Genomic DNA, 21,266 nt, shown 5'->3' with positions numbered 1-21,266 from the left:
AACCATCTGTTACCAAATGCTTACTGGGAGCCAGGCACTGGGCTGAGCACATCCCACACCTTTTCTCCTGCACCCTGCATCCTGAGTGATAAGCGGGGTATTAGGGAGTAAATTAACAGACAATACCTTACTAAAAAGTGAAAGGAATAGGGAATTTTTGGATGGGCTGTTTCTATACATGTCATTTTCAGTGTTGGATTTATATACAAGTTTTCTATTACAATAATGCCTTGCTGAATAACTAAGTTGAAAGTACTTAAGCCCTACATACCTCCAGAAAATGATAATTCCCAAGATACAAGTCGAGTATCCTGACTAAAACTTAAGAAAACACTTTTAGAAATTCGCCTCTGTCAGTTGTAACTAACTCATATCTATCCCCTGCCTAATCCTTTGAAATTGTCTAGAATTGCCTACTTTGTAGGAACATGTTTAATCATCCAGTAGGATGTTAGCTTAACTGGAAATTACTTTAAATTCAAGTATTTTATTCATTTAAAATGGAACCTATAAAAGGCACTCAAACTCTCACACATTTAGACAAACGCAATTTAAAGCAACAAAATACTATTTTGACCTAACAGATGGGGAAACTCTTTTTTTTTCTTCTTCTTCTTCTTCTTTTTTTTAGATAGTCTCCTTCTGTCGCCAGGCAGAGAAAAAGGAGAAAAAGAGCAAATCAGGCTGTGGGTTGGGGAGAGGCCAATGTCTGGGCAGGCGGGCCCCCTCCCTCTCACCCAAAGTTCTTCTGATTTTTCTTTAATAGATATGGAAGCATCCAAGTTATCTATTTTTTCTTAAATGAGTTTTGGTAATTTGTGTTTTTCAAGGAATTGGCCCATTTTTATCTAAATTGTTGGACTTATTGACATTGAGTTATTTGTAGTGTCCCTGTATTAATCTTTTAATCCCTGTAGGATCTGTAGTGATATCACCTCTTTCATTCCTGATACTGGCAATTTGTCTTTTTTCTTGGTCAGTTTGGCTGGAAGTATCAGTTTTATTCATCCTATCTGTGCCTTTTTAAATTGCCAAATCTAATGGCTTCTCTTTTACTCAAATAATTTCATTGCCCTGCATCTTTCGCCACTTTATGAGTCTGAATTTCTTCTATATTCCTCTCCCTCTCTTCTAGTTTTCTTTCTTATTATTCATAGCTTGTTTTCATTTTTCAAAGTTCTGCCCTGGTTGGTCCTATGCTTTTTCACAGTACAATCTCCCCCTCAGCAAGACAATCTCCTTCATTTTCATGATCTCCCCACTTATCGACAAACTGACAACTCACAAATGTGTATCTCAAACCTGGCTTTTCCCTCTATTTCGATTTCCAACCTTCTCCTGTCCATTTAAATCTATTATTTCTACTTTCAGTTAATAAAATCACCATTTCCCCTAAACCTGAATTACCATTAACTCCTCATCCCTCAACTCCCCCATCCAACTGTAACCAAGTGCTACTCTCTAACATGTCTCTCTGTATCTATGCACCTGACCTGATCCTTTCCCCACCATGTAAACCAAAAATAAAATTCTAAGCCCCTCAAACGAATTGAATGGACTCCCCCTCTCAGCCAAGGGTATTCCAACATAAACCTGAAATACCAGTTCAGCCCATGATGGGAATGGGTGGTCAGTCATGCCTCATTATACTTTCCCTTTGGCATTAACGCACAGCTGACCAGGATTAACATGAAAACAGAGACCTTAAGAATGACAGAACAGACTCTTTGTAGGAATAAGATACCAACATGACAGCAGGGCAGGCCCTGAAATAAACTGAAGTATTTTACCCCAAAATATATTTCTTTGACATATTTTGAAATGGCCCTGTAAAGCTGTCTCTTCTGGGAAAATTCTGCATTCTGTGGGGAATCCCCTTCCCTTTCCAGGCATTTTTTTCCTGATCCAAGAGAGAATTAACTAAGAGTCAGGCATATTTTTAAGTTCGATAAAAAATATTTACAGTCTATTCTCTCTGAAGCCTGCTACCTGGAGGCCTCATCTGCACAATAAGAACCTTGGTCTCCATAACCCCTGTCTTAACCCAGACAGTCCCTCGTATTGATTCCAGGTCTTTAGATAAACCCTTTCAACCAACTGCCAATCAGAAAATCTTTGAATCTGCCTATGACCTGGAAGGCCCTTCCCTGCTTTGAGTTGTCCTGTCTTTCCAGACTGAACCAATGCACATCTTACGTTTATTGATTTGTGTCTTATATCTCCCCAAAATGTATAAAACCAAGCTGTAGCCCAACCACTTCAGGCATAAGTTCTCAGGACCTCGTGCGGCTGTTGCAAAGCCCTGGTCACTCGTGTTTGGCTCAGAATAAATCTCTTCAAACATTTTACCGAGTTTGACTCTTTTTGTCAACAACCTGGATCTCTGTGACCTGTCGCTGCTAGAATTCCAGCCTGTGTCATGATCTCCATGATCTTGGTTTCTATCTCTATCTGATTCCTATCTCTATGGATGCTTTTCACCCATTTTGTACATCATAAAAGTGTAATCAGCAGTACTGTATACACTTTTTGTTTCTAAGTCTGCCTTCACTCGGCATAAACCTTCTGAGATTGATTCACGCTACTATATGTAAATGGTTCATTCCATTGAATTGCTGAGTAGCATCCACTGTATAGATGTACCACAGTTTGTAAGAGTAAACAACATTTACTGATGGATGGACAATTAGAGGGTTTTTTTTGGGCGGGGGGAGCGGTTGTAATGAAGCTGTCTTCATCTCTCTCTGTGCACCCCGCTTCTCAGCTACCAACGTGACAGTTAACTGAAGTGAGTCTCTCCCCACCACTTAACTCTAAGGCCCTTTGTCATAGTAATATTTAATATTTCCTGGGCCCTTACATGTGGCAGGAAGTGTGCTATGTGCTTGACATTTATTAGCTCACAATCATCACAATCTTGTGCTGTAGACAATAGGCTTACACCCACTGACAGAGGGAACTTACACCCCCGCAGAGTTCACTTTCCTTTTGTAAGTTAACCCACCTGGTGAGCAGGAGAGCCAAAATCAGAATCCACATCTATCTGATGCCAGCATTGCAAACTCTTAACAACGATGCCATACTACTGCTACATGCCTGGTAAATGATAGGCTCTTACTTTTGTAAAGTTTTTAAAACTTTTAAAATACTTTTCTAAAGAAAGTCAGCATTCCTCAAACACAGCAATGGCTGATCCTAAAAGATACAATTTATTCTTCACTGATAAGCCAAGCAACCACCCCTGTGAGATGATTTCATAATGCACTCTTATTTCTAATAGCCACTTTACATCGCTCATGGTTGTGTGAGTCAGAACTCTGGCAGGGCTCAGCTGGGCATCCTCACTTGGGTCTTTCATGTGGCTCCAATCAGAGGTCAGCTGTGCTGTAGATATATGGGGCTCTCCTGGGCTGGGCGTCCACAATGGCTCGCTCACACAGTGGGCAGGGGAAGCTAATTGTCAGCAGGAGCTCAGCTGGGGCTGTCAACCACCCCTCCCCTGTGAATATGTGGCTTCTCCAGACTTCTTACATACGGCTGGCTTCCTCCAGAGCAAGCATCCTGAGAGTGCCAGGCGGAAGCTTTCCAGCCTCACAAGTCCCAGAGCACCCCTTTGGCCATGGTCTACTGGTCAAAGTAGTCACAACCCACCCAGCTCCAGGAAGAGAGGATGGAACCCCCAAGGCTTGAAGAGAGGAGTGCCAAGGTCACATCAAAGAAGGGCCTGCGGGGTGGAAGGTGGTATGGCAGCCATCTTTGGAAAACACTGCCACAGCCATCTCCCTAAAACTGCTGAACTTGGGGCACCTGATGGTAGAGACCTTCAACTTGGAAAACCCCTCTCTGGGGTCAACAGCATCCTCACTCACTGAATGTCAGAAAATAGTTGGGATTTACCAGGAAAACTGAACAGGCAGGTTCATTTTCAAGCTTGTTTTATTTGGAAGTTATCTTACTGGTGTGGGACCTAGGATTGTATGTTTTCAGAAACCCCTCAGGAGTCAACACATAACGTTATAGCCACATAGAACGAAATGAGTATCATCAGATAGTCCTGCAAATAATGTCATTAAGGGGAACTATAAAGATATCCAAATGAAGTAATGTTTATGCGTATTGTAAAAAAATTTTATCTGAGCTATGGTCACTTAACATTGGTAGTTGAAAGAGTCTTGGGAAGATGACTGTCCCAGTGAGGCAAGCTTAGGTCACACAAGGCATGACTCCAACCGTACCTGGCTTTGCGAATGTGCAGCTGAGGATAGTGGCTGTGCCTGTGACATATATGCACTGCAAAGTCTTCCTCATACGTCAGACATGGAATGTTCCCCACTTGGTCAAAAACAGTTATGAGAGTTGAGCCTAAATCACAGAGATAAAGAAACATGTCCTTATTTATCAAGAAATAAATTTGGGATGTCAGAACAAAATGTAGTTTCCATTCTAAATTGTGCTTTAATTGCTCTAATCAAATATGCACATGATACATTGAGGGCCTGGAGACCATTCTTATTTCTCATTCCCCAAAGCACCATTCTGGGAGTGAATTTTCTTTTTTTTTTTTTTTTTTTTTTTTTGAGACGGAGTCTCACGCTGTTGCCCAGGCTGGAGTGCAGTGGCGCGATCTCGGCTCACTGCAAGCTCCGCCTCCCGGGTTCCCGCCATTCTCCTGCCTCAGCCTCCTGAGTAGCTGGGACTACAGGCGCCCGCCACCGCGCCCAGCTAATTTTTTGTATTTTTTTTTTTTAGTAGAGACGGGGTTTCACTGTGGTCTCGATCTCCTGACCTTGTGATCCGCCCGCCTCGGCCTCCCAAAGTGCTGGGATTACAGGCTTGAGCCACCGCGCCCGGCCGGGAGTGAATTTTCAATGTTTGCTACTGGGGACCAGAGGTGGTTGGGCGGGCCTTACCTAGGCTCATGTAGGACGGCACGATGAGAAATATGAAGTGCAGCTCTGGCACTGCCTTATACACGGTTCTGGTGAGGAAAGAGGGTGGGCTGGTGTTAATAACAAAGCAATCCCATTAGCTGGCACTTTATGAAGACAAATGCTGTCGCTAAAAAGGTGAGGTGCTCCTAAATCCACATGGGCTCCTTTGCTCCCCACCTGCAATGGCAAGAACAGCCTCAAGGCAATTTCTTTTTCTTCTCTACTTTTCCTTGGGTTCTAAAGGGCCCCTTTTCGATCTGTCCCATGGAGGCAGAGAGAATAAAGGGTGCCATGTTCATATGGCACAACAGATTTCTGCTAATATTAACCTTTGACCTGGCATCTGGACGGTCTGGTGTGACATTACAAAGTGACTTGAAAGCTGCGGTCACCACCCCCAAATGTCTGTGCAGGCTGTCAGAGGCTGTCAGAGACACATCGCCATGACTCGGTAGCCCTGCTGGTCATTTTCCACGCATCCTATTATTCAGGATGCTTTGAAGTCTGTCATGTTAATAAACATTTCTAAGGATAAGATGAAGAAAAGCAGTTTTTAGAAATGTCCAAGCTTGTGACACTTAACTCTTCTCCTACTCCTCTCACCCCAAATCCATTTCTTTAAATTACTGTACTACCAGTTTGCCTCAAATGATATCAGCGTGCAGAATGGACAATAGATTCAAAGAATTATCTTCTTTCAGAAATATTATTGCTATTCAAAGTAAATATTTTAATATAGCCACAAATTACAACCAAATTAAACACCCCAAAGAATGTCATGTCTTTTAAAAACTATTTCAAAACTATCCACATAGTCTCTTTCATGTTCACCACTGCACCGCCCCATCCACTCACCGAAGAATCTCTTTGCAACAGCCAACAGAATACTCATCCACGGCCACAAAGAGGTGCATGAACAACGTATTCAGGGGCTGCAGAAAAAAAGAGAACACAGATTAAAGGCTGAGTCAGCATTCGGGCTAGGTCAGAGCAGGGCTGGAGGAGGGTTTCAGGGCATCCACAGACACAGAACAGCCTGGCATTCAGGGTTGATATTTTATGTCTTAAGTGATGCAACACCCAGGCGGCATTGGAGCTGTCTCACTGAGTCAGTTTGCCGCCTTCTGTCCTCCTCGCTCAGAATTATTCAAGGAAACAGGGATCGTAAATGAGTCCAGAGCGCCCGCCCTTCCTCCTGCCCTCACGAATGAGCTGTGGGCAGGGAAGAGCCTGCAGGGGAGTGAAATCGATTATTAACCCAGTAGTCTTGTCCTCAGGGGTGTCTATGCCAAGTGAAAGACAATCACCCTTTTCCCGGCGCTCTTGAGTCAGCAGCTGCTGCTCTATTCATGTGACAGGCGGGAGAGATTCTCTTATGAATTTGAAAAATGGAAGGCAGATGCCACGTTCAGAATCCATTGGCTTGTTTTGTTCAACATTCCCAGAGTCAGAATCAAATATTACTCTTGGGATCCAGAAAACCTGGGAGCTGAAAACTCACAGTAGCAAGATTCTAACATGACTTTCCAGTTAAATCTTCCAAGTTTTAAAAGAGCTTTGTCTCCTCCTTCTGCAGATTTTTAAAGTGGCCTAAACAATGAGTAAGTGGTTCAAACATCCACACATTGGTCCACTCAACTCGGTACCTCTGTGCTTATGAACAAATCTTCAAATTCTGGAAATAGTGCAGACGTGGACTGGCTGACTGGTGAGGGTAGTGCTAGCACCTATATCAGGACAGCACGGGTGCTGCCTAGGTTTCTTGTTTTTTGAATAACTTTCTAGACAGCTTTGTGGGACCAATGGCACTTCTGTGTGCCTTGCCCCCATTTCTGTTGGATGGTGTGTGACTCAGAAGCACTCGGAAATAACTATATGGTGCCTAAAAGCGCAAGAGGAGAACCATGTTTTGATTCATGAGCTAGAAAACTCCCAAAAGGCAAACAATACAAATCCCAAAAGTCCAGATAACGATGACGACGACATGATTTTAAGCACTTGCTGTGTATTCACTCATTTAATCCCACAATAATCTCACTCAACATCTGCCTTACATTCTGAATAGGACTAGCCTCAGGAGCACATGGCTTATGATTTGCTTGATTTGTCTCCCAAATTCTCTCTTCCATCATAAATATGACAATGCAAGATTTATTCTTTAGCTTTAGGATAAAAATCATTACTTCAGCTGCAAATACCCCTGGGATAGGTATTACATTAAACCTTAAGGCTCTATATACTGGTGACATCCAGCAGAAAAGTAATGCAAGCCACAAATGTCATTTCAAATTTTCTAGTAGACACATTAAAAAAGAATAAAGACAAACAGGTGAATTAATGTTTAATATTTAATCTAATATTTAACCTAATATATTCAAAATAGTATCATTTTAACAAGTAATCACTATAAAAATCATTAATGAGATATTATACACTCTTTGTTTTCTACTAAGTATTTGAAATCTGGCATATTTTATACTTATGGAACACCTCAATTCAGACTAGCTACATTTCAAGTGTTCATTAGTTACATAAAGCTGGTGGCAACCACATTGGACAGCCCAGCTCTATGCTGTCATAGAAGATAGTTTGAAAAGAAACAAAAGGGACATGTGTTTATGAGTAAGAGTGTTAATTTATAATTTTCAGAAAGGTAAAATCATAACCCTAATGCAAATATAAAATAAACAGCCATCAGAGGTTTATTCAACTTCAACTCATCAATTAATGAGGCAACCAGTGAGATGATAAAAATGATTCTTTGCACTTGAAGAGCTGGATACTTCAGCTGATTTACTAGGAAAAGGAAAGAATAAGATTGCTGGATTAGATACCAAATAACCATAATAAACCATAAACTTTGAGGTTGCCTCTTTCCAGACAGGAATTCTTTACATCCTAATGGACAAAAATCTACAGGCTAATCGCCATTCCTACAGCATTGTAAAACAGGCTAGTCAACCAAAGGTGCAAGCATTGGACTGAAATAATCTTTTTGGTCTATTTCCAAGTTTGGGATAATTTTTCTGACAACAGTCCTTGGGTATACAGGGTGGCAGGGTAGAAGAAAGCACAAAAGATGAGGGGAAGGCACCATCTAGTGAAATAAATGCTGAATAATTTGCTTAGGGGTGTGTGTATGTGTGCACATTTACACACGTGTACAGGGGGTGAATTCACCCACACACTCATTTGGCATTCCCTTTTCTTCTGACATGAGGGCTCTGGGGACATGCTGCAGAATTCCACCATAAGGCAAGGGTGCTGCCCAGAGTTGCAGCCTCTGGCACTCCACAAAAACTGGGGCCTGTCTCTAGCCTGGCTCTGGCAGGTTGCATGTAGGGAAAGCTCAGATTTGGCACCAGGTACCCAGGCCAGACTCCTGGGAACCACTAACCTAGCTTCCGTTGGCCGACAAGTTGTCATGTGCCGGCAGCTAGAAGACATTAAATAAGCCAAGGTTCACGAGGGCATTTTGAAAATTATAGAATGTGACAGAAGTCTGAGGCTCTGCTGTCATGATTACAAGGGCAAGTGTGTAGATGGCAGGTGCTCTCCTAACATATCAACGACCTTGGACACTGACGCCTGGAGAACAACGCGAGACCTGGAAGCACACGTTTGACACTTCCACTAATTCCTCCCCTGCCCTCATTAGTGGAGCATGATCCAGGCCTTGCCAGCGGCTAGCCAACTTGGCAACTCCCCGCCCTTTCCTATCCCTTCTGGCACTACTCTCAGCCCTTTTCCTCCCCACCAGCTACCTTCACTTTTAAGTGTCATGACGTCATACACTGTTCAGTGCAAAACTTGGAAAGACATAATTACAAACACAGGACTCCCCCTCAAGATTCAGGGTGTTCTAATAAGCATTGTATGTGATTTCTTACTGTGCATGGGATGTCACTGTCGAGCTCCCGGAACACTGACACCCAGTCGTCCTGCTTGGCAACATTCCAGTTGGGGTAGTCCAGGAAGGTGGCCTGGGCCATGATCTCCTCCTTGTCATTGCAGAGGGTAACAGCAAGGTTTGCCTTTTCTCTGTAGAAATGATTAAAATTGCAAACATGAATAAGATTACAAAAAGTGAGGTGAGGACATATCATTTTTTCCCCTCTGGCTACTGGAGCTCAGCAGCCATTGCACGAGGGCTGATAATCTCTGGAAAAGGTGGGAATGATATTGCAGCCACTTTGGGGTACATCGTTCAGGACAAGTGGTGCTGTCGAATAAACTTGTATTCAAAATGGCATTTCATGAGAAAGGTATTACATTTATGATATTGAGTATCTACTATCTTGCCCTTGGAGATTGGCTAGGAAGATATTTGACTACACAGTTTTCCCTATCCTCTCCATGTTGCCAATACCACTGTGTTTGACCTAAACATCTGCGGTTAGGGTGGCCAAGTGTCCCTCTTTGCCCAGGACTGGGAGTGCCCAAGATATAAGACTTTCATGGCTTAAAAAAATGAAAGTCCTGGGCAAACTCGGATGAATGGGTCACCTATACACAGCGGTAAAGCTAACAGTTTAGCTCCATCTCAGTTACCATTCTCAAGCAGTTCCTCCAAACTGTGAGTCCATGTCCCTGGGCTTACTGATTCATTCATATGGAATCTGGGAATCTGGATTATCGTCTGACCCAGCTGCAGAAACGGGGACTCTCAGGGGTCTTGCTTAAGCTAAGGTAACCCAGTGAGTTAATAAAGCGAAGAGAGGAGAAGCAGGCCTTCCAGTCTTATTCTGGTGGTTGTCTCAGAGGGACTATCTTGACAATCCCTCCCAACTGCTACCCTGTCTTGTGGCCCATCAAGGCAGCAAGACTTAAAGGCACTTAAAGGCAGCCTATAGTTTACCACCCCAAGAACCATTTGTGCATAAATTTAAATGTATTTTTTACTTTCTTAGTGAAATAAAATATACTGGCATCTTAAGTTGGAGGAAAAAATAGTTAAACAGTCACTCAAAATACAAAGAAGGCAGCAGTTACCCACGTTCCTTCTTGAGGAGAACAGGAAGAAGCAAGCATGTAACTGGAGGAAGAGGCGAAGAGGAGACGACAGGAAGACAGAAAGTGACATGGGCTTTCCAGCTATGTTTTTATCACAGAAGGAATACATTGTCAGTGCAGAAAGAATGAGAAAATCTAAGCAAGAAAAGAAAAAAATAATTTGGAAAATCAGTTTTAATCCCACCTTCCATAGATAACCAACTACTGTCAATACTTTGGTTTCTGTCTCTCCAGACTTATCTTTTCATGAGGGTAACTATATGTTGAAATGTACATCGTGTGTTTTTAAAACTGGAATCTGGCCAGGCACGGTGGCTCACACCCGTAATCCCAGCATTTTGGGAGGCCAAGGTGGGCAGATTACTTGAGGCCAGGAGTTCAAGACAGCCTGGCCAACATGGTGAAAACTCATCTCGACTAAAAATACAAAAATTAGCCAGGTATCGTGGTACACGCCTGTAATCCCAGCTACTCAGGAGGCTGAGGCAGAGAATCGCTTGAACCCGGCAGGCAGAGGCTGCAGTGAGCCGAGATCGCACCACTGCACTCCAGCCTGGACGACAGAGTGAGACTCCATCTCAAAAATAATAATAATACATAATAAAAAAAAATGGAATCCCACAACCTATACTATTTGTAGTCTGCTTTATCTCACTTGACAGTGTACCCTTTTACTAGAGCAGTTCACCAAACAGCAGTCTCTCACACACATGCACTTCCTGTACTTTTTTCTTTAAATCAATTTACTTTGGGCTTAAAGTTTTAATAGGAAATATACATCGCTACCATAAATGGAAAACCAGTATCTCTTGCTATAAATAGAAGGTAAAGGCTGGGCACGGTGGCTCAAGCCTGTAATCCCAGCACTTCTGAAGGCCGAGGCAGACAGATCACAAGGTCAAGAGATCGAGACCACTCTGGCCAACACGGTGAAACCCCACCTCTACTAAAAATACAAACATTAGCTGGGAGTGATGGCACACGCCTGTAGTCCCAGCTACTCGGGAGGCTGAGGCAGGAGAATGGCTTGAACCCAGGAGGTGGAGGTTGCAGCCAGCCAAGATCACGCCACTGCACTGCAGCCTGGCGACAGAGCAAGACTCCGTCGAAGAAGAAGAAGAAGAAAGAAGAAAGAAGAAAGAAGAAGAAGAAGGAGGTAACTATAAAAATAAAGATGTAACATTTAAAACAAAATTTTTTCCTGCATGTAGCAAGTGAAATCCCCCTGGGTACCACCAGATGTACGGACCTCTTTGGGAAACATTGTGCTAGGGATATCAATCTCAGTGCCTGCAGCCACTGTCCCTTCTCAGAGGAAGACACAGCAGCCACATATGATCACACTCCTCAGCCACAGGGGAATGAAACAGGGCTGCTCCTGGTCCAGGGGCCCCATACAAGCACTGGCTATCAAGGAAAGGAGGCAGTAGACTGTCTCAGGTTCCTAGAATACAGTATCCACATAGGGCTCTTTAGCACGGGGATGCAGCCCCAAAACTTCTCACTGAACCCTTCACTTCCATCTACCTCTATCATCTCCCTCCAGCTCTTGGTCTTTTGGGCTCCTCTGCCCCAGACTGCCAGAGTCATGACCTGTGGTCTCAAGCTGAGAGTGCTCCCTCTAAACCAGATGAGAAAATGCACCAGACGCCGTACACATCAGCTCTGATGATAGTGGCGATGGTGGGGAGGAAGAAGTGGGCAAGAATTTGGGATAGCGCAGCCACCATCCCCTCAGGGAAGCAAAGAACAACGTGCTCCTGGAATCCAATTCTAACGAAATGCATTTATCCATGGGAACCTCAGGATGGCAGTTGGGTCCTATAGTACAATTAGCACAATACTATATACCACATAGACATTAAAGATTCAATATGCTTTTGTGGGTTGGCCTGGGAAGCCAGTCATGAATTACTTTGTTTCAATGGGAAAATGCACTACAGTTTACAAATAGCTGACTGTAAAAAGTAACTTTTGTAGCATTATATTTTTATGTATATAATTTTTACTTCTTATTACCCCTTAGCCACTAGGTCCTCCATAGTACAGATAAAAATCACCATGGGAACAAAGGGAAAGAAGAGGATATATATATACACACACACACATATACATATACATACCACATATATATTTTTGACAGAGTCTTGCTCTGTCACCCAGGCTGGAGTGCAGTGGCACGATCTCGGCTCACCATAACCTCCCCCTCCGGGATTCAAGCGATTCTCCCGCCTCAGCCTCCCAAGTAGCTGCGACTACAGGTGCCTGCCACCACGTCCAGCTAATTTTTGTATTTTTAGTAGAGACAAGGTTTCACCATGTTGGCCAGGATGGTCTCAATCTCTCTCTTTTTTTTTTTTTTTAATTATTGTTTTTGAGACAGAGTCTCACTCTGTGGTCTCAATCTCTTGACTTCATGATCCACCCACCTCAGCCTCCCAAAGTGCTGGGATTACAGGCATGAGCCACCATGCCTGGCTGAGAAGGCATACTTTCAAATGTTGGATTTTAAACTCTTCTTTGTAATAAGCCAAATCCAAACTGAAGGAGCCCTATTAATACACACACACACACACAGGTATTTCACACAAAATGGAAATCAGAGCTCTTTTCATTGGAGCAATGCCTCATTTATTTAACTGCTTAGGAAATTTTCCCAGCATAACCAAAACTTATTTTCTTTTTTTACAGTCAGATGTTATACAATTTTTTATAATATTTTAACGTGGTATAATTTACATGTAGTGAAATGATTTTGTGGGTATAATTTAACTAATTTTAGAAAATAAATACACCTTTGAATCACATCCACCCCCTCCACACATAAATCAATGTTTACATCATCACAAAAAGTTTCCTAATTTATCACCCAGTAAACAACCCATTAAAATAATGTGGACTGGTTACTGTCAAAGCATATTAGTTTTCCTGCTCTGGAACTTTATTTTTATTTTATTTTATTTTTTATTTATTATACTTTAAGTTCTGGGATACAAGTGCAGAACATACAGGTTTGTTACATAGATATACACGTGCCATGTTGGTTTGTTGCACCCATCAACCCGTCACCTACATTAGGTATTTCTCCTAATGTCATCCCTCCCCTAACCCCTACTCTGACAGGCCCCAGTGTGTGATGTTCCCCTCCCTGTGTTCTCATTGTTTAACTCCCACTTATGAGTGAGAACATGTGGTGTTTGGTGTTTTGTTCTTGTGATAGTTTGCTGAGAATGGTGATTTCCAGCTTCATCCATGTCCCTGCAAAGGACATGAACTCATCTTTTTTTATGGCTGCATAGTATTCCATGGTGTATATGTGCCACATTTTCTTTATCCAGTCTATTATTAAAGGATATTTGGGTTGGTTCCAAGTCTTTGCTATTGTGAATGGTGCTGTAATAAATATATGTGTGCATGTGTCTTTATAGTAGAATGACTTATAATCCTTTGGGTATATACCCAGTAATGGGATGGCTGGGTCAAATGGTATTTCTAGTTCTAGATCCTTGAGGAATTGCCACACAGTCTTCCACAATGATTGAACTAATTTACACTCCCACCAACAGTGTAAAAGCATTCCTATTTCTCCACATCCTCTCCAGTATCTGTTGTTTCCTGACTTTTTAATGATCGCCATTCTAACTGGTGTGAGATGGTATCTCATTGTGGTTTTGATTTGCATTTCTCTAATGACCAGTGATGATGAGCATTTTTTCATGTCTGTTGGCTGCATAAATCTCTTCTTTTGAGAAGTGTCTGTTCACAACCTTTGCCCAGTTTTTGATGGGGTTGTTTTTTTCTGGTAAATTTGTTTAAGTTCCTTGTACAAAACTTATTTCTTTATAGTTGATGGAAATCTTAGTGAAACAGCACTTGCCTTTTCTGCTTGATTTGTTTTTTTTTTTTTTTTTTTTTTTTTTTTTGAGACGGAGTCTTGCTATGTCAACAGCCCAGGCTGGAGTGCAGTGGCGTGATCTTGGCTCACTGCAAGCTCCACCTCCTGGGTTCACGTCATTCTCCTGCCTCAGACTCCCCAGCAGCTGGGACTACAGGCGCCCGCCACCAAGCCCAGCTAATTTTTTGTATTTTTAGTAGAGACGGGGTTTCACCGTGTTAGCCAGGATGGTCTCGATCTCCTGACCTCGTGATCCCCCTGCCTTGGCCTCCCAAAGTGCTGGGATTAGAGGTGTGAGTCACCGCACCCAGCTTTAGGTGAGATCAGTTTTATTCGTTCCTGTACTTCTATAACTGAACAGGCAGTCAATAAAACAAAACCAAACACACAGACCACAAAAGAACTACCTTTTTTTTTTTTTTTAAATGTCTATAAAATAAGTCATTAAGCCTTGTAGTTGACTTGGCCAAGGGACAGGAGTTGCCTAATATAAAAAAATGAAACACTGTGTGGGCTTAGTAGCAGCTGTTTTGGAAGCTTCAGGACAACAGTGAAAATTTAAATTTGCTTTTACTTCTGAAAATACACTGGCTTCTAAGATAGGTTGCAACCCTTTCAGTTATAAAGATCCCATTTTAATTTTTTTTTTTTTTTTAATGTTTGGGGTCTAAGCAAGGGGAAGGCTGGAGTTACTGAGATAGGAAAAGTGTGGGAAGACTGGATTGAAGGCAGGTGAAGACCACACTAGATTCAAGTGCCTACTAGGTATCCAAGGGTTGGCATTCACCAGGAAGCTGGATAAATGAATTTGGAATCCAGAAGGTTCTGTCATCGATGTCAGACTTTTTCCCATTTGTATCATAAATTCACCCAGAATTAATTTTTAAAAGTTTTCTACTACATGAGGTTGGTTATTATTTTCTTTTCCATGTAAACAACAAACTCTCCCAGCACCATTTATTGAGTGGCACATCCCTTCCCCACAAAGCCATCATCAAATTTTTATATAGGTATGGGTCTGTTTCTGGGATCTCTATCCTGGTCCATCTGTCTTTTGTCAATTCCCTGCAAATTACCACACTGCTCTGATTACTATACCTACAATGAATCTTTAGTTGGCAAGCCTCTCCACCTTATTTTTCTTCCTTCAGATTATCCTGAACCTTTGCTTTCCCATACAGATTTAGACTCATTAAGCTTGACAAATAATCTTGTCAGGATTTTGATGGGGGTGGAGGGAAACTGACTTTGTGATTTGAATCTTCCTGTCCAAAATGTAGTCTACCTCTTGAAATACCATAGTCCCCCCACTTCTCCGTGGTTTCATGGCCCACAGTTTCATAGTTAATTGCAGTCAACGGCAGTTAGAAAATACTGAATGGAAAATTCCAGAAATAAACAATCTATAAATTTATAATTGCATGCCATTCTGAGTAGCAAGATGAAATTACATGCCATTCCACCCTGTCCTGCCCAGGAATTGTCCAGCAGACCCACACTGTAGATGCTGCTGCCCGTGAGTCACCTAGTATTAGATCTGATAACTGCACTCTGTTACCAGATCGACTGTCACTGCATCACAGTACTTTGGTTCAAAGTGCAAGAGTAGTGATGCTGGTAATTCAGATATGCTGAAGAGAAGCCGTAAAAGGCTTCCTTTACACGAAAAGGTGAAAATTCTCAACTTAATGAGGAAAAAATAAATTGTATGCTGAGGTTGCTAAGATCTAGGGTAAGAAGAAATCTTTAATCTGTGAAATTTTGAAAATGGAAAAAAAATTTGTGCTAGTTGTCCTGTCGCACCTCAAACTACAAAAGTTATGGTCACAGTGCATAGCGAATGCTTAGTTAAGATGGAAAAGCCATTACATTTGTGGGTGGAAGGCATGAACAAAAATGTGTTCTGACTAGTAACAATTGGATGTGGTACTATCCTCAGTTTCAGGCATCCACTGGGGGTCTTGGAATATATTTCTCTCAGATAAGGGAGAGGGGCGGCTACTGAATTTAGGCTTTCCTTAATGTCTTTGAATAGTTGACAATTTACCCCATAATGAGCTTGGAGTTATTTTGTCAGTTTTATACTAGGTACTTTATATTCTTTGGCATGGGCGTAAATAGAAAAATGTTTTCTGTTTATTGTTAGTATATAAAAATGCAATGGGTTTTTGTTCAATGACTTTATAGCCAGGAATTTTAAACTTCTGTATTCATTCTAATTCATATTCCTTCCAATTTTCTAAGTAGAGAATATATCACCTGCAAAAAATGACAATTTGTTTCTTCCTTTCAAATCCTAGTACATTTTATTGCTTTTGCTCTCCCTTACTGCAATAGCTAGGATCTCATGACAACAGGCATCCTCATTTATTATACAGGGATTGTTTTAATATTTTATCATTACATACAGTGTTTGTTAAAGGTTTTTACACATATGAGAATCATCTTATATTTTCATTTTGTTAAGAATTATTACTAAGAATATTGTATTTTATCAAATGATTTTGTCTTTATTGAGATTACATTTTCTCCTTTGTTAATTTGATGAATTAGACTAATCCATTTTCTAATATTAAACCAATCTTGAATACCATGATCAATTAATCATAATCATATCTTTTTAGTTCATTATTAGATTCCTTTCCTATTTTTTTTTAGAATTTTTACATCCATGTTCATGAGCAAGGCATGAATGTTAATTTCATTTCTATGTGAGATTGGCCATTAACTTTCCTTTCTTATACTGTCTTTGTATTATTTTGATATTAACATTATGCTAGCCTCAGAAAGTAAGCTAAAAAGTATTCTCTTTCTGATTCCAAGAACTTGTATTTATTTGGGACATACCCAATCCCTGAATGTTTGGTAGGACTGCTTGTAAAGGCAGTTGTGCCTACCATTTTATTGGTGGGAGGATTTAAAATTAACAATTCAGTTTAATGGGTTTCTATCATTTCTTTTTTTTTTTTTTTTTTTTTGAGACGGAGTCTTGCTTTGTCACCTAGGCTGGAGTGCAGTCGCACGATCTCCGCTCACTGCAAGCTCCGCCCCCCGGGTTCACACTATTCTCCTGCCTCAGCCTCCTGAGTAGCTGGGACTACAGGCGCCCGTCACCATGCCCGGCTAATTTTTTATTTTTTATTTTTAGTAGAGACAGGGTTTCACCATGTTAGCCAGGATGGTCTCGATCTCCTGACCTCGTGATCCGCCCATCTCGGCCTCCCAAAGTGCTGGGATTATAGGCGTGAGCCACCGCGCCCAGCCTCTATCATTTCTTAAGTTGATTTTAAGAAACTTTTCTGGGACCCCAAATTTTCAAATTTATTGGCATGCAGTTTTTTTTTTACACAGGTCCCCAATCCCTTTAGATTCATAAAGCCCTAAAAACTGGAAGCAGCAAAATTGGACTTGAAGTGACATGAGGTTACTCTACAGTCTTGATCCCATATATAAAATATTCTTACATTTTTACCACAGATATCCTAACGTATGTAATCATGGGAAATCTCTCCAGCCCTCATGGGTGGAATTCAATAATATTTCATCAATGGATGAAACTACTTTTTAAAATTCTGCATTCTGAAACACAACTAGTCACAAGGGATTTAGTTAAAGGATTGTGGATCTATAATACCCTTTTATTACCTGCTTAACCTCAGCAACATCTGTAGTTATTATGTCCTTTTCACATTACTTTGAAAGTTTTCCTTTTTTTCCTGATTAATCTTGTCAGAAGTTTTTTCTTTCTTTAGGCTTTTTAAAGAACGAACTTTTGGCTTTGTTTATCCTCTACCAGATGCTTGTTTTCCGTTTCATTAATGTGCTCTCTTGTCCTTTATTTCCTGTTTTCCTTGAGCTGATTCGACTGTTCTTGTTCTAACTTGGAGGTAAACTCTGAACTTTATTTCAGGTCTTTCTTCTCTTCTAAGTATTTAAGGTTATTAAGTTCCCTCTAAGACCTGCTATTTTGTTCATCTATTTCTGCATAACAGGTTATCCCAAATTTAGTGGCTACCCTTTTTTATTTGCTCACAATTCTATGGGTGAGAAATTCAGACAGGGTACAGTAGGGGTATCTGTTGGAGCAAGAACCTCCAAGATGGTTTTTTTTCCCTCATGTGTCTTGTGCCTCAGTGAGGGTGGCCCAAAGGGGCTGGGGTGCGCCGGGAAGGGTGACATGGGGCCTTCCTTCTTGCTGGAGGCTGGGCTCCTCAATTCTCCTCCACGCAGATGCACGCTTCTCTCTTATGATATGGCCTCTCTGGGTGGTATGTACAGTAGAGTAGACAGACTTTTTACATGGTACTGCAAGGTTCAAAGAGCACAAAACTGAAAGCTCCCAGCAAGGGCTCGAACTAGGGTGAGGCCAGAGGGACCCAGGGTTCAAAAATGGAAGGAACTGTTCACTCTCAGGTTCATGCAGGGGCCCTAGCTGGGAGTGAGTACCGAGGATGCCCCGCGTGCCTCCCCTGGGTCAGCCCTGCTGCCAGGCCATCTTAACACTTGGACCTGGGACCAGGACAGCCCTACTTCCATCACATTCTATCGGGGGAGTCACAGGCTCAGCAAAGATGGAGAACGTGGAGACTACAGCAGGGAGAACGACACAAAAAGGCACAGGGAACACAGGGAGGCGGGAGAGTCTCCAGTGCTCTACCGGTTCTACTGACTCTCTATTTATTTTAGAACTGTGTCATTAGAAGCATGGAAGTTTAAAGCTGTCTTAGGTCTCTCAAGAACAGTTTTATCATTATATAGTGACCCTTTTTATCTGTAGAGAGCTTTTCGTCCTGAACTATATGCTGTCTGCTGTTGATATAGCAATACTAGCCCTTTTTTTGGATGAGATTTGGGGTGGGCATATCTTTTTTTCCTGATACTTTGACTTCAAATATTTCTGTGACTTTATACATTAGGTATGTCTCATAAATAGAATATCAGTTTTGTTTTGTGTTCAGCCAATCTGCCCATCTTAATCTTTTAATGGAAGAATTTTGTCCAGATGCATTTATTATGATTACTGATATAGTAAAACTTATTTTCTTATTTTGTGATTTTAATACATCCTATGCTTTTTGTTTCTGTTTTCCTGCTCCTGTCTTGTCCTCTTTTAGATTCAGGGTTCGTTTTAAATTTCTCATTCCATTTTTCCCTCTATAGATCAGAAGTTATCATCTCTACACCTATTCTTTTGATGATCTTAACCATGTTAACATATATTCCTAACAGTCTTTACTGCCTGTTCCAGTTATCAACTGATGTGTAATAAACTACCCCAAACCTTAGTGGCTTTAAGTAGCAATGATTATCTCTCACAGTTCTGTGGGCTGCCTGAGTTGAACTAAGCAGTTTTTGCGTCGTATCTCAGGCTATCAAATGGCAGCAGTGGCTAAAGCCATCTGAAGACTCAGTGTCTAAGACAGCTTACTTGCATGGTTGGCAGCTGGTGGCAGTTGCCAAGGGGGAGCTCAGCAGAGGCTGTCAAATGAAGCACCCACAGGGAGCCATGTGACTGGAGCTTTCATCAGTGCGGCATCGGGTTCTGAGAAGGAGCACTTCCGGAGACCCACTGGAAGTTGCAAGACTTCTTATGCCTTAGACTTGAAGTCAAATAGGGTCTCACTTCTGCTGTTTTCCATTGGTTGCATAGGGCGAGCCATGATTCTCTGTGAGAACAGACTACACAACTGCCTAAGTGACAGGATGTGTGGCTCATGGGAGCCGGGGGAGCCTGTTTGCATACCACTTACCACGCCCTCCATCTTGAATAAAACCTGAAGAATTCTTTCATTCTAATCATGTTCCTCCCAATTTATATGCTGTTTTTGTCCTGAATCTTAGTTTTAACATATGGTTTATACCTCACAAATCAGTCATTATCAATATTATTGTTTTATGCCAGTCATACTTTTTCTTAGATTTACCTACATATTTGCCATGTTTTTGTTGACATTCCTTCTTGTGTTTTGAGCTTTCCAGCTGAGGTATCCTCTGTTCTTCCAAGAGCATATTCTGAGGAATTTCCTCCATTCAGAGTCTATTGGTAAATGAGTTAGGTTTTTGTTTGCCAGAAAATGCATTTATTTTCTCCCAGGTCCCGCTAGGAATTGTTTCACTGGGTGAAACAGTGTCACAATTCTAAATTGATGTTATTTTTCTCTCCATTACTGAAGATATTCTACTATCTTCTGACTACTATTGTGGCTCCTAAGAAATCTATTAGTCTAATCTTTAGTTCTTTGCAGGTAACTTGGCTTTTTTTTTTCCTCTGTTATTTTTCAGATCTTTTTAGTTGTAATGTTTTGCTGTTTCATTATGATGTGTTCAATTGTGGATTTCTCTGTGTATTTATCCCCTTTGGGATTCACTGAGTTTTCCAGATGTAAGAAGTGGTGCTTTCCAACAATTCTGAAAAACTCTCAGCCATTCTCTCTTCAAATATTCACCCTCTGGCTTCCTATTATCTCCTAAAAGTCTAACTAGACTAGGACTCATGCTTCATTCATATTTTTTCTCCCTCTTTGTGTTGAACTCTAGGTAATTTACTGGTATTGATCCTCCAGCTCGTTACTTCTGTCTTCAACTGTGTCTATGAATGATGTTTAATTCATCTACAGAGCTTTTAATTTCAATTACATTTTAATTTCTAGATGGTCTTTTTCACTTTTGTTTAAACATGATTATTCATTTTTATAATTTTTTACTTTTTTTTTTTTTAAGACAGAGTCTCACTGTGTTGCCCAGGCTGGAGTACAGTGGTATAATCTCGGCTCACTGAAACCTCGGCCTCCCAAGTTCAAGAGATTCTCCTGCCTCAGCCTCCTGAGTAGCTGGGACTACAGGTGTGCACCACCACTCCTGGCTAATTTTTTGTATTTTTGGTAGAGATGGGGTTTCGCCATATAGGCCAAGTTGGTCTCAAACTCCTGACTTCGGGTGATCCGCCCACCTCAGCAACCCAGATTTTTTTAGTCTTTAATCTTTTTTTTTTTAATTTTTTTTTTTGAGACAGAGTCTCGCTCTGTCACCCATGCTGGAGTGCAGTGGTGCGATCTCGGCTCACTGCAACCTCTGCCTCCCGTGTTCAAGTGATTCTCCTGTCTCAGCCTCCTGAGTAGTGGGACTACAGGCATGTGCCACCACACTCAGCTAATTTTTGTATTTTTAGTAGAGATGGGGTTTCACTTGTTGGCCAGGATGGTCTCGATCTCTTGACCTCATGATCTGCCTGCCTCAGCCTCCCAAAGTGCTGGGATTACAGGCATGAGCCACCATGTCTGGCCTTCTTCAATCATCTTTTTAAAATTACCTTTTTATTTTAGACACAGTAAACATAGTTATTTTATATTCATTGTTTAATTTCATATCTGAAGTCTTCGGGAGTTGACTCTCATATAATTTCTCTTGTTGGTTCTAATGGTACATGT

The 21,266-nt window shown here is 41.4% G+C and overlaps 1 protein-coding gene across 1 annotated transcript in view; it reads right to left on the bottom strand.

The window, feature by feature from the left end:
- CFAP61 (cilia and flagella associated protein 61) overlaps positions 1-21,266 on the bottom strand; it is a 291,671-nt gene that overhangs the window by 264,119 nt on the left and 6,286 nt on the right. The window contains exons 3-6 of the mRNA XM_050805793.1: positions 8,822-8,972; positions 5,787-5,863; positions 4,911-4,978; positions 4,236-4,362 (exon numbers count right to left, since the gene is read on the bottom strand). Of these exons, the coding sequence (XP_050661750.1) occupies positions 4,236-4,362; positions 4,911-4,978; positions 5,787-5,863; positions 8,822-8,972 (423 nt within the window). The remainder of the gene's footprint in view (positions 1-4,235; positions 4,363-4,910; positions 4,979-5,786; positions 5,864-8,821; positions 8,973-21,266) is intronic.

Source organism: Macaca thibetana, chromosome 10 (assembly GCF_024542745.1).
Source record: "Macaca thibetana thibetana isolate TM-01 chromosome 10, ASM2454274v1, whole genome shotgun sequence".
Classification (NCBI taxonomy): domain Eukaryota; kingdom Metazoa; phylum Chordata; class Mammalia; order Primates; family Cercopithecidae; genus Macaca; species Macaca thibetana.
This window is presented reverse-complemented; position numbering and strand designations above follow the sequence as displayed.